Consider the following 13477-nt stretch of genomic DNA (forward strand, 5'->3'; position numbering starts at 1 on the left):
TGCAAATCAGTAACTCCACTGAGAATGACAGGATTTAAATCCCATCCCCCCATAACTGAGATAAAAATTAAGGTTTCAGTTGATTTTTTGAAAAAAATCCCACGTTATAAAATGCCACAGAAAAGGTTTCACCGCTGCTCAAGATTTAAGGGAAGTTAATACTTCCAGATATACCCGAGAAAAATCTCATTTACCTGATTTTACACCCAACGCCCCACTGAAGTTAATGAGATGTAAGCTCTTAGGTCATTTAGTTGCTTTTGAAAATTGTACTTAATGGTCAGTTCCAGCTTTTACAAAGTTTTTATTTTTATGTATTTCAAAAACTGTTGCTAATGACTCTTCTATTACGATTCAGCATTCCTTTTGTCTACTTGGCATAAATACACAATAGTACAAATTTTATGGTAAATCTCCTTTACCTTATTAGAAAGAAAAATGAGTCTCTTGTTGCTTTCATACCAGTAGAAAACATGAGAGAGGGTCCTAATGTGCTCACAAACAAGGGCAGAGGAGTGGAGCAGAGACATGGGAAGACGTTTAGGTTTTTTGCTCAGTGGAGGTTCTGTGCGTTAGCAGCACACAGGGACGTGGCGGGGCAGCGCTGCAACGCTGCCTGCTGGGGTGGCATCCCTGATCTGACTCGTCCTGACAGTCAGCAGCAACCGAGGGCTCCAGACGGGAATGGGTGAAAGGATACAGGGTAAAGAATTAGGTGAAGTGAGAAAGGTTGGTGGAGAAAACAGGTAGCTGCAAAGTTACATACAAAGTACAAGTCCTGTAGTGTAGTGTCTTGAGGTGTTGTGATGACAGAGGCTGCGAAGGATTTGCCGGAGAATAGAAGGGTGTGGGGCAGGATGAGACCAGGGAAAGGCTGACTGCAGAGCAAAGTTACCAGTGTGGGTGGATGAAAATTGTCAAATATAAAAAAATTGCACTAGTTGGAAGGAGCGGAAAAGGAGAAGATTAAAAGGCTGACAGTTCAGGATAAACACAAAACATTCACTTCTGTCCGACACTGCAAAGAAACGTTATCTCAGGCTTTGGTAGTGGTAGGATCTGCCTTTGCAGGGATACAGTGTCGGTGTCGTAACAAGGGCTCCGTGTAACAGCGTTTGCTATCTCCAGCTCAGGCACTCTGGGTTTTCCTGAAGAAAGAGGTTCAATGGTAGCACATTCACCTTGCCCTTTGGTCTGGGGGTTTCCGTCGCTCTGGGCACTGGGGCTGCAGTGGTTGTGCTGTCAGCGTGGTGAGAGTGAGAAGGCAGGTTCCAGCGGCAGCAGAAATACATGGCATTCCTTTGGTGTTGGGTTGTGCACCATGATCACAATGTAACGAACAGCTATGCCGAGTGTGTTGGGTGGAAGGTGAAACAGCTCCTTCAGCACCGGTCCCGTACGCCTGTGTGCCTTTCCACCGCTTGCCCGTTGTGCACGTGTCCGTCACGATGCTTTGCAGGATGGCGAGATGATTAGAGGGAGGTATGCCCCAGTGAATGTCCTGTTCCCATACAGCGTGCGTTGGCTGTGGTGGTGATGTTGCAGAAGTAGCCCCAGCTGCTTATCCCACTTCATTTTGGGAATGTTATTGCAGTGGTTTGTCTTTATTCTTGTTTTCAAGGTTGCAAGCATAAAGCAAAAGGAGTTGCCTAATTTCAACTCAAAAAGATGCTCCTTTTATCACTTATGTCCCAGCTTGTCAACAGCATTAGGGCAAGCTTACATACTTCTTCCTGGATCTCAGCTTTGCTGTCCTATTTCCAGTTTTAACCCATTTATGAAACCAGTGGTCCAAACTGTTGGCCTTTTCATGACCACCTTCTAGTCACGGAGTACATAGTCATGGGGCAGGGCTGGAGGGCAGTCGTAGCTCTCTGAAAGCATCGATGTATTTGTGCACTTTATTCTAAGACAGCGTCCAGGCTCAGTCTTGGTTCATGGGTGAGAATATCCTCTCTCAATCCAGCAGGAGATTATGGGTTAGGCGAGGAAATGAAAAGTCGATTTAGCTGGAATACTGCATACCACACTTGAGTGAGCTATTTATTCTTCAGGGGACTGGAATATTTTATTATTGGGCAACCAAGTGGAAGTAACACAGGAGAAGTTTAGTTGGGTATGAAACATCTACCCTTGCACAGCATTTCTAAACTGTTAGCCAAATGAAAACTAACAATGTTTTTTCCTGTACTGTTGTTGAAGTGGCCCATCATAATCTCTGCTTCTGAGAAAACTGGGGTTGGTTTTTTGTCTTCAGTGAGTAGTAGATGCAAATACATTTTGAAGGCAATTAGGCAGAGTATTTTTATTTTTGCTCACAATAAACTGCAAGCACAAAAATGCTAGCACAAGGTTGAAGGTAATTTACTAAGATTATATGCCACATGTGATTAATCTCTTACCCAGTTTTTTTCGGTTATTAGCAAAATTTGAAATTTCCAGGGGAGCTGTACAGGATCCTAAGGGGTCAAATTACAAGGCAGAAAATACTTATCACTGGTGGCGGTGTGCAGAATATACTGCATTAACTAGGTGCTTCTTGCTGCTCAGCTGCTCTCAGGTAACCTGCTTCTCTCTCCTGCAGCCCCAGCAATGTTAGATAACCTGAAATAGGTGCTGCAGACCAGCACATCCTGGAGATACCTAAGGCTATTTTCTCCTGCTGTTCTTCGACAGCTTTGCTCTAGAAAACCCCCAGCAAATGACATAAAACTGCCAAATAGGTGTGCAGGCAACAAGAGGCCCGTTATTTCCGCAGCAGAAGGGAACATGTTAAGCATTCCTTTACTTGCCTTACCCCCCAGCTGCTGTTGGCGATTGCTGATCAAACTGGAGTGCTGCTTTGTCCTGCGGCCACGTGTCCCTGCCACCTTCCTTTTTGCCAGTCTATGTTTCTGAAACTGCCCAAACTGCAGAAGAGAGTCAGGTGAAAACACATCCAGCCACGCAGAGACACAGAGCCAAGGATGGGAGGTGGGGATGGGGAGGAGGGAGAGCAGGGCTGCTGGTTTGGAGGGCAGCCCCATGCTTAGGCTAGTTTACGGTGACTGACGCCCCAACTCCTTTTACCCAAAGTGATGTGTTCTTCCACAAGTTCACTGGAGGCTCAGGTAGAGCACCGTGGACTTTGCGCGATCTCCGTTACCGAGTGACTTATGGTATAGCTGTGCGAGTGCTGCAGAAGCTGAGGAGAGGGTGGAGAAAGGGGCTTGCTCTGCACCATCCAACACCTGTTCAATTAATTATTTTCTAAAGACAATTTGATGCTGTCATGCAAGCTGGAAGCCATAATTTTGCTGTCAACCTTGTCCTCACTGTGTCCTTTTCTCTGGAAAAAGTGGAGTGAATCTTCACCGCTAGAGATCTCAGTTTTGATTCATCATGTCTGTTATAATAATAGAGGCATTCTTAAGGTTAGAATAGTGTACAGACAAGATGATAGTTATTGCTCTGAAGCTTTTCTGGAGAAAAAGGCAAGAGAAAATTTTCCATTAACATTAAAAACAAATACAGGAGAAGGTGACAAATAACTGCTTCCACCATGCTACTTCTCCCTGATCAAAGACACTTGCCTAATCCCAACCTCTAATTGTCACATGATTAAAAATGTATGAGATCTCATGAACATATTAAAAAATGTGTATAGCAGCATAAGTACTTGATTTAAATGCATAACTAATAGCTTCACTCAGCGTTCCGTGGAGACGCAAGATCAGCAAGGCATGTATCCCGGAGACGTACTGAAGTTTTTGCAGTGAAGCAGCTTATTAGTGAACCCATGCTGATAACTTTTTTTCACTTTGGGACAGTTGGCTGAAGGGGAAAAAGAAGTTTGAAGCTGTCTGTAAATTTGGGGTGGGGGGTGGTGGTGGTTCTTTGATACATTTGGGAAGCTAGTGAATTAAACTTCAAGCAGCCCCAAAACCCAGACACAACATTATTTTAACAATTAACTTTTACTTACCAAGAACGTATTTGGTACGTAAAAAACATTTTAAAAGTTGCACATTGACAGTGGCCATAAAGTGTAGAAAATTCTGTGCTTGCTGATTAGTTATCTAGTGTAACCACGTACTTCACCACAAAACCCACCCTGCTTGTGACTTGTGTGCAGTCCCTGCGGAGAACTTCCATGGATTCAGAAAAGACAACGTACAAAGCTTCTGTAGGTTCAACTGTAAATTATGCATTTATATTATACCCAGTGCACACATAGAAACACCACTGCTTTCTGAGGTTTTGCACTTTTACCATATTAATGCAGTAAAATACTTAGAGTACTGGTTAATTTTAAGCCTGTAAAAAATACAGTTCAGTATTGGACACAAACATTACTTTCTTGTTAGTTTTAGCTATCTTAATTTCTGCTTTTGAAGGAACATTAATCCAATTCACTTTTTTTTTTTCAAGTATATGCCAGGATTCAACTATCTTACTTCAGTTTTGTAGCACTGAGGTTTTTTGTCCTAACTGATCATAATGACAGCTAAATGTCAGCTTCATTTATATCTTAGCTCAGAATATAAAGACAAAAGTATACAAAAAGGGAAATGTTACACACTCTGTGAAATTTTTTGCTGTGTACCTTACACCAAACAGTTTTGATTCTGCATGTGGCTTACAGTCCAAAAACCATACCAATACGTTTTTATCTGATCAAAGTATTTTCAATATTTTGCATCTACTGCAGAGAAAACACTGCTAGTAAAATAAATGCATACAAGAAAAAAAAAAGTAACTTTGAAATGCAATTCCATCAAGAAAAAAACCCCACAATATTTTTATGTAACATTTTGGATATATTTTATGTCAAAACATGATCACCAGTCAAACTAGTGACATCTAAACCCAATACATTTTTGTGACTTCTAAAATAAAAAATCAGAACAAAACTAAATTTATTATAGCTCTGCCTTCATAAACACCATGCGTTGGTGATTTAAAACACAACAAAACTCTAGTATTCTTCAAAAGTGTCTACTAAATATAGGAAAAAGAATAAGAGAACCATTAACATTTAGTTTGTTACATTAAAAAATTGGATGTACATATTTCTATTGCCTGTTAGCTTTGCCTAATCCTTTTCAACTACTACAAAAATAAAAAGAAAAAAGAAAACTCATTTTTCAAAGTCAAAAACATTCAAATCAGTTGATACAACATTACAGTACAGTCAACTAACATCATTCAGGGTCTCCTCTTCTCCGTGTACGAGTCCTTAGACCAGCGTTACAAACCTGGTTCAATGCAGTTTCAAAACCGTATGTTAGCTTTGCAAGATACTGTACTCTACTGATGGCTTCAGAAGAATGGGGTTGTGCTATTTTTGTATCACAGGGTAACCCCAGCCTCTCATCTGTGTTCAGCACTGTAGTTAGAACAGCATTAGGTTTAGCACAATAACTAAAAAAAAAAAAGGGGGAGGGGGAAGAATTGGAAGCTAGGTGAAGCTGCCATTTGTGTCAAACAATTGCGATACGCTATACTAAAAAATTCTGAAATATCCACCTGTCCTCACCGCTCTGCCACAAACTAGCAAAGTCAAAAATACAAAAGTCTTCAACTTCTCATTTTTTGCAGAATAAAGCAAAAAAGTCTTTGTGCTCCTTACTACCAGAAGCAAAATATCCTCTGAGTTACCACATGTAATAGCTTCTGGATGTGTCAACTTGGGTTGGCTTGGTCTCTGCAGAACCATCCTTGTCTTTTTCACTGTCACCTTCCCAGAGATTAATAAGGGGAGGGTAGAGCTCATTCAGTGGGATTGAAGAGGTCTTTTGCATATATTTTTTCAATGAATGGTGGTAGTTTTTTCTCTTAAATCTTTTTGCAATATAAACTGAAATGGAGGCGAGGCTGATGACGGCAAACATGGATCCCATTACTGCTGCGAGGGCCGTGCTGGTTTCTTGGTCTGAAATATCGAGCGCAAAAGCGGCATTTTTTGTTGTGACATTAACGCAGGATCTTTGTGTTTGCTGATGGATGTTTGACACAGTAAGACACACTTCGTAATCTGTAGATGGCTGTAAATGCGTGAGGTTATATTCGTGTACATCGACCGGGACCCTAGCAGTGTACGTAATGTGAGGGTTGTCAATCTTCATAGTAGCCGATGACCATTTTAAATTGGAAGTCATGACGTTGGAATTAACTTTCCAAGACACTAAGATTGAATGCGATTCGGCCTGCTTAACGTAGATTTTCAGAACCTGGGTACCATCCAAAAGCGTTCCGTTCACCCGGATAGTAGCGACCCTCGTGTCAGCCCCTTCTATGTTCTGAGCAACGCAGGTGTACCTCCCAGAGTCTTCAACCTGGATGTTGGAGATTTCCAAGGTGCCCTCGCTACTCAGCCTGTATTTGTCAGAGAGACTTTCGACAGTTACTTTATTGCCAAGAGGAGTGACCCAGTAAATTTCTGGCTCAGGTTCTGCCATGGCCCGACAATCTAAAAACACTGTCATGCCGATGTCCAAGTTTAAGTGATTTGGAAAGGTCTCGTGAGAGATCATTGGAAGACATTGTTCATTTGAATCCTGTATTAACACTTCCTTCACCTGCTGTCCTCTGTATTCTGGAGGCATAGCGCAAAACATGGATAGAGGTTCCATGAAACGGATGTTGGTTTTGTTTGAGTTGATCCAGTGAATGACACAGTCGCACCTGAGTGGGTTACTGTGGATACTGATCTCACGCAGGTTTGGAAGGGATTCCACCGTCTTTTGGTAGACTGCATTCAAGGCATTGTTGTTCAGCATCAAGCTCTCCAGGGCAGGAACATTGCGAAATGCCAAACGATGTATGTAAGACAGCTTTGGATTGTTAGTGGCTTCAAGCTTTGTAAGTTCAGGCAGATTATCCAGTGCGTACCTATCTACAGAAACGAGTTCTCCCATGTTATTGATTCCAAGCTCTTTCAATCTGAGCATGTTTTTAAAATCACCTTCTTGAATTTTATGAATTGGATTTTTGTTGAGATCCAGGAATTTTAAATTTGGAACTTTCTCAAGTGCAAGCTGAGGAACTTTTACCAATTTGTTGTCATAGAAGGAAAGACTTTCAAGACTATCCAAGCCTACCAAGGCATTGCCAGGAATGTCTGTGAGATACATACCTGCCAAAACTAGACTCCGTAAATTTGAGAGTGGTTTGAAATTCATATCTAGTATTCCAATCACTGGATTTTCTCCAATCATGAGAATCTCTAAGTTAGGAGTAGAGTCAAACCAACGGCTGTCAATAACCTTTAATTTGTTGGAGTTGAGATGTAATCTCAAAAGATTCTTCAGGCCAGAGAATGCATTTGCAGAAATGCTGCTGATCTGGTTGTGATTTATATACAACTCCTGAAGATTGCAAAGGTCTTGCAAGCAGTAGTCAGTCATCTCCGTTATCTGGTTTTCTTCCAGGTGCAAAGTAGTAAGTTGAGTGAGATTTGAGAGCCCCACATCTCTGATACTTGTGAAGTTATTCTGTGAAAAATCCAATTCTGTTAAATTAAACAGCTGTTGGAGTTCATCTGTGGTCTTTGCAATGTTGTTGCTTTGTAACAGAAGGACTTGAGTGTCACTGGAAAGGTTGCTGGGGATTTTTGTTAATCGAAGGTCATTGCAGTCAACTGTTGTGGCTTCCCTGTACGTTGACTGGGGTGTAAACCATGGCCTGATTTCACAAACACAAAGCTGTGGACATTCGTTGCTCTGTATGGAAGACTCAGTTAATGAATTCGTTAACAATTCTAGCACCAACTGGCAAACAGTTAAAACAACTCTAACCTTTGCCATGCTGGTCAGCTAGTGAGTTCAGCTCCCCAGCCCTTAAAATAACAACAGATTGAGGGGGTAATTTCTTATCAGGCAGAAAATGTAAAGCTTAATGTTTAAGGTGAAAGGCTTGGACATCCAGAAGGTGAAAGATGATTTTCTGAGTTTAGAGAAGACACAAAGTGGTCTGAAGACTCTCAGCTACTCCTCTGTGCTCCGGAATCTTCTGCAAATCAGTCTCTGAAGATGTTCCTGAAAACAGATCAGGGTATATGTTATGCTCATCACCTGTACAGTTCATACATTATTTAATTTCTTCATCCTTTAAAGAAAAATATCTGAAAACAATCATTATTGTGACATTCATCTCTCTTAGGACATTCTTGATGTAATACAGTTACGTAGGGCTTGGAACTCTCTTCTGCTTGGGATTTACATGAGAGAACCCTCTGATGGTTCCCAAGTGAGTGACTAACACCATCTGCAATCATCTGAAAATGAAACTTTCCGCTGTCTTTCAGATGTACTCTGCAGTGTGTGTCTGAATGGCTTGAGAAATGCTAAAGGTGGAGGATAGGCTTGTGAGTGTGGCTAGGACCCAGCGAGTAATCAGAGCGTGATCCTGGGGGCAGTCAGGCTGCCAGACCTGTCCCCAAGGCTTGGAATTCAGGTGTGTGGAATTCAGACTCAGGAAGATGTTGGTTTACAAGTTTCAAGCTAAATGCATATGAACTTTGGCAGAATTCATCCGAGTTAATCAAATTGGTTCCAGATAACAGCTTAGATTTAATCCAGCTAAGCACCAAACAATAACAGTGAATTTGATTAAATGAATGTGCTGCCCTTACTTTAGTTGTTTGTACCGCATTGTGCATCCCGTGTGAATCACGTACAAAAATAGTAAATTTCTGTCTAAACCACACAGTTTGTATCTTTTTTAGCCTGAAGTTACTCATGCACGAGTCTGTTTAAATTAACCCAGCAGTGGCCACTGTACCTCAGAACATCTGTTCTCTCGTGGGTCTTTAAACACATCTTCACGGAAAATCTAAGTAAGCTCTTAGTAAAATCTTTCTCCTTCTGACTTTATTGAGAAAGTAGGCTCTGGGAAACAGGTTGTTACCTGCAAACCTATCTATTACTGCTGCTGTAGAAGCATGGATACAATTCTGAGAGTTGCTGTATGTGTAAAAACGTGCCACTGGGGCCTGGGCTGTTGAATACAACAGCTGCCTTGCTTCCCGGTTAGAAGTGTGTTGCTTTGGTGGTGGTGATGCTGCATGAGCTGATTTTCTCCAGCTAGTGCTTCGGTGGCGATTTCATGTGCCCAGCCACGTCGTTGTGCACGTGGATATCGGCAGGTAACGTACATGTTTCCAGTATTTCACAGTGAAGGTTAAACAGGTCAGGGCATGTGTTCAACAAGCTCTGCGTTAAATACGAAGCATATGTGAGCAAGGCATGTGACAAACGTAAGCATTTAAAGAGCAGACCTCTTGAAATTCGAGGCAACACTAAATCTCATGCTATAATGGTGCAGTTGAGACTTTGCAAACAAAAGTTTCGTCTTTTTTAGGTAGCTAAAAAAATTGAGTTGTACTGTATCTGAGACACAGTAGAGAGCGATGATAAACTGTAATCAAAGCCCACAAAAGATACTACTTTGTAAAATAACAAAAGTAAATACAGCTTTTAACAACAGTTTTTAAATAGTCATGTAGATAGCGGTGACAGGAATGGCATTGATACAACATTTCACCTTCAAAACCTGATCAGCATATTAATTAATGAAATTGCTGTATTTCAGATTATGATCTAATGCTGTAAGCAGAACACACCAAATAGCATTTTTATTTCAGTGTGCTGTTATTTGTTCTGTGTTTGTGTTTTGGAGGAAGGGAAGCAGGAACGTTAGCCAGAAAGCATTTGACCCTGCTGAGTTAGATTTTTTCACTGGTAACTGAGACCTGAATGAGGGCTGAGAAGACCATGCTGGAGAGGGGAAAAACAGATGTAGAGCAAACATTCCTTCTCAAGTAACTTTCAGCTGATGGAAGAATTGAGTAAGACATAAACTGCATTTTAAAAAGCCCAAAAATCCTAACAGCACCATAACAGTATCACAGACTGGTTTGGGTTGGAAGGGACCTTAGAGATCATCCAGTTCCAACCCCCCTCCCATGGGCAGGGCCACCTTCCACTAGACCAGGTTGCTCCAAGCCTCATCCAGCCTGGCCTTGAACACTTCCAGGGATGGGGCATCCGCAGCTTCTCTGGGCAACCTGTTCCAGTGCCTCCCCACCATCTCCAGGAAGAACTCTTCCTGATATCCAATCTAAACCTCCCCCCTTTCAATTTAAACCTGTTACCCCTTGTCCTGTCACTACAGGCCCTTGTAAAAAGTCCCCCTCAGCTTCCTTGTAGGCCCAAGTAAGGAATATATTAACACAGAGCGATGAGGTGGCTGGCATATACTGAGTTGTGCTGTCTTTTGTGGATGCTTCTCTCAATGACGGTACATTTGTAGCTGATCCAAACTAGACAGTTCTAGGAATATTGATGACATCTGTAGTTTACTTGGTTTAATTCCAGATTTTTCAAATGATACTATTTGCTAGTTAATAATGCAGGCACTGATTTCATCCCATGACAGTTTTAGACAGGTACTGGAGGTGCCTGGAGCTGCCGTTAGACGTGGGCTGTTCCCATGCGCAGGGAGATGTCCCTGGTCCAGCTGGGCAGCCTTGGCTCAGCGGGGCACGACAAGGTGCAGCACGGCCCGGGGCAGCAGCCTGCACCAGACCAGATGCCGCTACAAGAGGCAATATTGCTCCAGACATTCATGCCCTCAGAGTCCCTCCTGGAGCTTTTTTCAAAGTAGATGAAGACAAAGAAGTCCATGCCTTATACAGCCCTAATGATCTTTTAGTACTGATTTAGCTCTGAAGTAGTTATACGAATCACGTAATACTTGAAAAATGAAACTGCCCAAAAAAGACTTCAAAGCTTCTTTTTAAATATGTCAGAGCACATCTAGATTTTGGGAAAAAAAAAAATTCAATCCTTCCTTTGTTGCATCCTTATATCCTCTTACTTGCACATTATAGTTATTGTTCATCCTTGGTAAGAAGGCATTTCTGGTTTTATTGAATAGAGTTCTGGGTTTATGATCACTGTAAACTACGATTTTACAAGTTACTAGTGACACTTTCTCTTCTCTAGCTATTTTCTCCTGCAAATGGATTTAATTTTCTTTAACTAGAAAATGTTCTTTAGAAATGACCTCCACGTTTCTGTCTCCAATCTCCCCCAGCCTGGGGCAGCTTGAATGAAGCTATAAATGAAAATCCAGTGTAATCAAAAAGTAAATTCTGTTCGGTTCCACACGCCCCAGTCCATTTTAGTGCTGTGCTTATGTGAATGGCAGCCCAGAGGTCACAGCACGAGGGGAAAGCCAAGTCATGGACTTTGCTTTAGCTGCTGCTTATGCTACAGAGCCCCATCCGTCGCTCTGATAAAAACGAGAGGCAGCCGTTACCAGTGAAAAGGTGCACTGCGGTTCCTTCTATAGCTAAACAGCCATGGCTGCTTTCTTCTGCTGTTTATACCTGTATATCATATGCCTGACCGCTTCAGCTCTCGGGTTTGTAAGAAGCAGCTACCAGCTCTCGGTCTGCTTGAGCGGTCACCGAGAGCCGTCCCTTTGCCCCTGCGTGTCTCAGCTTTCCAGGCTTTGCAGTGCTGGCAGGACTACTCCTAGACCCCTCTGTGATGTTTAGTGTCTAAAGAAATAAAATAACATCATGTTTTTCACTGGAAGACTATGTCAAATTTTAGACTTGGGTTCTGAAGTCCTATCTAGAATTATAATCACATCTTTCCAAATAACCAGCCAAGATATGTATGCAGGAAATATGTTGTTTGATTTTTTTCGGGGTAGATAAACTGGAGGACAACCAGGTTTTGAAAACAATCTGTGACAGTATGCAGTTCCAAACAGTCACCAATGAATAATCACTGAGCCCATGTGGCTAAGCCAGTGTGGCTCCAAGGAAAGTTCTCACGGGAATCAGGGAGACTGAATTGAGAAGAATTTGAGTGTTAGTGTGTGCCCCTTTCCTGCTGGACATCTCAGCATTTCGTCCAGTGAGATCCATTTTGTATGAAGTTGTTACGTTTTTGAATATAAAATACAGTATGTCCAGGGTACCGAGTGCAGTCCAAGTGAAAGACAGTTTCAGAGATCCGTTTACAGGATCTTGGCTTTTGAAAGCCTGGGAAAGTTCCTTAAAGAAACACCAGTTCCAGAACAGAGGCAGAGCAGTAGCTCTGGGATTAAGGGAGAGTATCAGTCCTCAAAGCCTCCTTTAGGATTGAGTCATATCACAGAATCTTTTCTTTCCTGAAAATGGTATTTAATATGGGTCATGTGATTGATGGCACTTCTTTAATTCTGCGTTAAAAAATTATGTTATAAATACTGGGTGGGGAACCTTCCCCTAAGCAGTAAGGGGGTGTTATAACTTCTTCTGGGAGATGCTGAGCTTGTAAAGGATAGCTTTTAGCATTCATTGCCTTCCCCCTCACTTATTAACTTCGTATTTTTCTAGTGTACCAAACCACTCCAACAGACAAAACAGCTGTTAACTTGATATCAACAGAAATAATAGTTAATTTTATGGGAGAGATATGGAGGGAATTATTTTACTTGGGGCTAAATAAATGCGTTTTCCATAACACCTCTCAGTACCGAGTGCATTAAGAAACCACATTTCTGTTCAGCAAGCAAAGCCACGGCGCTCTCTGGGAGATTAGCTTGTTCATGTTTCTCGTGAGCAGAAAATGTGAGCGTCGTTCCTGTGCCTCCCATCACAGAAATGCAGTGGGGAGGTTTGTTTAAGGCTTCCCTTTCCAGCTAGGTTGTGGAAACTGCTTAATATTGAGAGTTTGTTTGGCCCAAGGTATTGTAATGGTGAGTGCTTGGTTATGGAGCACAAGATGCTTCAATTCAGCTCTCCTGTGGTGTGGAAAGAGGTGTGCGCTGGCAGCTGGAGCCTTGCTGATGGCTGTTAAGAGTTTGTCTGGTTGTTCAGGTGAGAGGAAGAAAAAGTACATCTAAGTCCACAAAGCAGTAAGAGGAGAATGCGAAGGGACAGTCGTGAAATAAACTGTTCAGTGAAAGTGTTCACAGGTAACTCGCCAACTAGAAACAGATATTAAACATTTTTTCTTGGCAGTAGGAAGACAAAGGGTTCGCTTTGGTGAACACAAAGGGTTGTCACTTCCTTGACCGCTGTATTAATGGTCACTATTTAAAATTGCTGGAAAAGCCCCAATATTGTTTGCAGGTGGATATTTGGATGTCTGTTTTGAAACAGTGATGCTACCACAGAAAACCTTCTCTCTCCATAGTTAAGCAGTTCATTCTTGCAAAATTGCTTTTTTCTTGCAAGCAGCATCAGCACAGATTTCGGTTGGCAGCCACATGCACTAAAAGTGCCTAGGTAGAAGTTTGGGGGATCGGATAGATGCGTGGACAAAATTACCTCGGGCTGAGACAATCGGTTTACTTTGCACTTGTTGTGAGCCAGAATCACAGAGTGATCCACAGTACCTACCCATCTCCACAGAAACATTTTCAAATATTAAGCCTCAGTAATGTAGCTAGTCTGTCGGAAAATTGTCTGTTGTGCTAACGTGCTGCTAATGAC

At 42.0% G+C, this 13477-nt stretch overlaps 1 protein-coding gene across 1 annotated transcript; it reads right to left on the reverse strand.

Annotated features, from left to right (window-relative positions):
- Positions 1–5202: 5202 nt before the first annotated feature.
- Positions 5203–8017, reverse strand: LRRN1 (leucine rich repeat neuronal 1). The gene has a single exon (XM_010158127.1). The coding sequence runs from the start codon at positions 7785–7787 to the stop codon at positions 5637–5639; it is 2151 nt and encodes a 716-aa protein (XP_010156429.1). The 5' UTR covers positions 7788–8017; the 3' UTR covers positions 5203–5636.
- Between the last annotated feature and the right edge of the window lie 5460 nt (positions 8018–13477).

This window comes from Eurypyga helias, unplaced genomic scaffold, assembly GCF_000690775.1.
Source record: "Eurypyga helias isolate BGI_N326 unplaced genomic scaffold, ASM69077v1 scaffold38538, whole genome shotgun sequence".
In the NCBI taxonomy this organism is placed as follows: Eukaryota; Metazoa; Chordata; class Aves; order Eurypygiformes; family Eurypygidae; genus Eurypyga; species Eurypyga helias.